A 590-nucleotide genomic window follows, 5' to 3' on the forward strand; every position below is an offset into this window, starting at 1 on the left:
GGACACGTGTTGCCCACTCCCATTGCAGCACTTCAGTAATGTCCCCATTCAAAAAGCACATAGACAGCGGATAGATTCGTCTTTTTAATGACATCCTAAAATTCAGAGGAGGGGCCAGCGGGGCCTCTGGGCTCAGCAGCTGTGAAGGAGGGACACGCAACACCCGCTAAGGCAGGTCGTTGCAAGAAGGCACTGGCGAGGGGGACTTCAAGCCCCTCCTCTATTTCTTCATATAAAATCAGGGGGACGGGGAAAGCTCCAAGGGTGAGGGAAGCAGAGAGAGTTTCTCTCCCAGCCTACGGAATAAGGAAGATGTGAGGAAGGGGCAGGTGCTGGGAGCAAGAAACTGCCAAATCCAGGACCTGCCCTCACACAGACACACACAGCCCGCACCTTCCCTCCCTCTAAAATCTGCATGTGGGGCTGTAGGGAAGCCCCGTGTTCGAGCCCCCATCTCTTCTCCTAGCTGGTACGAAGCTGGTAATCTGCAGAGAAAGAATGAGGAGGGGCCATCTCAGAAATGGGGAGGGCGGCCAGTCACGGTGACTCACACTTATAATCCCAGCACTTTGGGAAGCCGAGGCGGGCAG

At 55.3% G+C, this 590-nt stretch overlaps 1 protein-coding gene across 1 annotated transcript in view; it reads right to left on the minus strand.

The window, feature by feature from the left end:
- Positions 1–71: 71 nt before the first annotated feature.
- The window catches only part of AP1M2 (adaptor-related protein complex 1, mu 2 subunit), a 30,018-nt gene continuing 29,499 nt past the window's right edge, over positions 72–590 (minus strand). The window contains exon 12 of the mRNA XM_011995026.1: positions 72–485. Coding sequence (XP_011850416.1) covers positions 463–485 — 23 coding nt within the window. The 3' untranslated portion in view covers positions 72–462. The remainder of the gene's footprint in view (positions 486–590) is intronic.

This window comes from Mandrillus leucophaeus, unplaced genomic scaffold (assembly GCF_000951045.1).
Source record: "Mandrillus leucophaeus isolate KB7577 unplaced genomic scaffold, Mleu.le_1.0 Scaffold112, whole genome shotgun sequence".
In the NCBI taxonomy this organism is placed as follows: Eukaryota; Metazoa; Chordata; class Mammalia; order Primates; family Cercopithecidae; genus Mandrillus; species Mandrillus leucophaeus.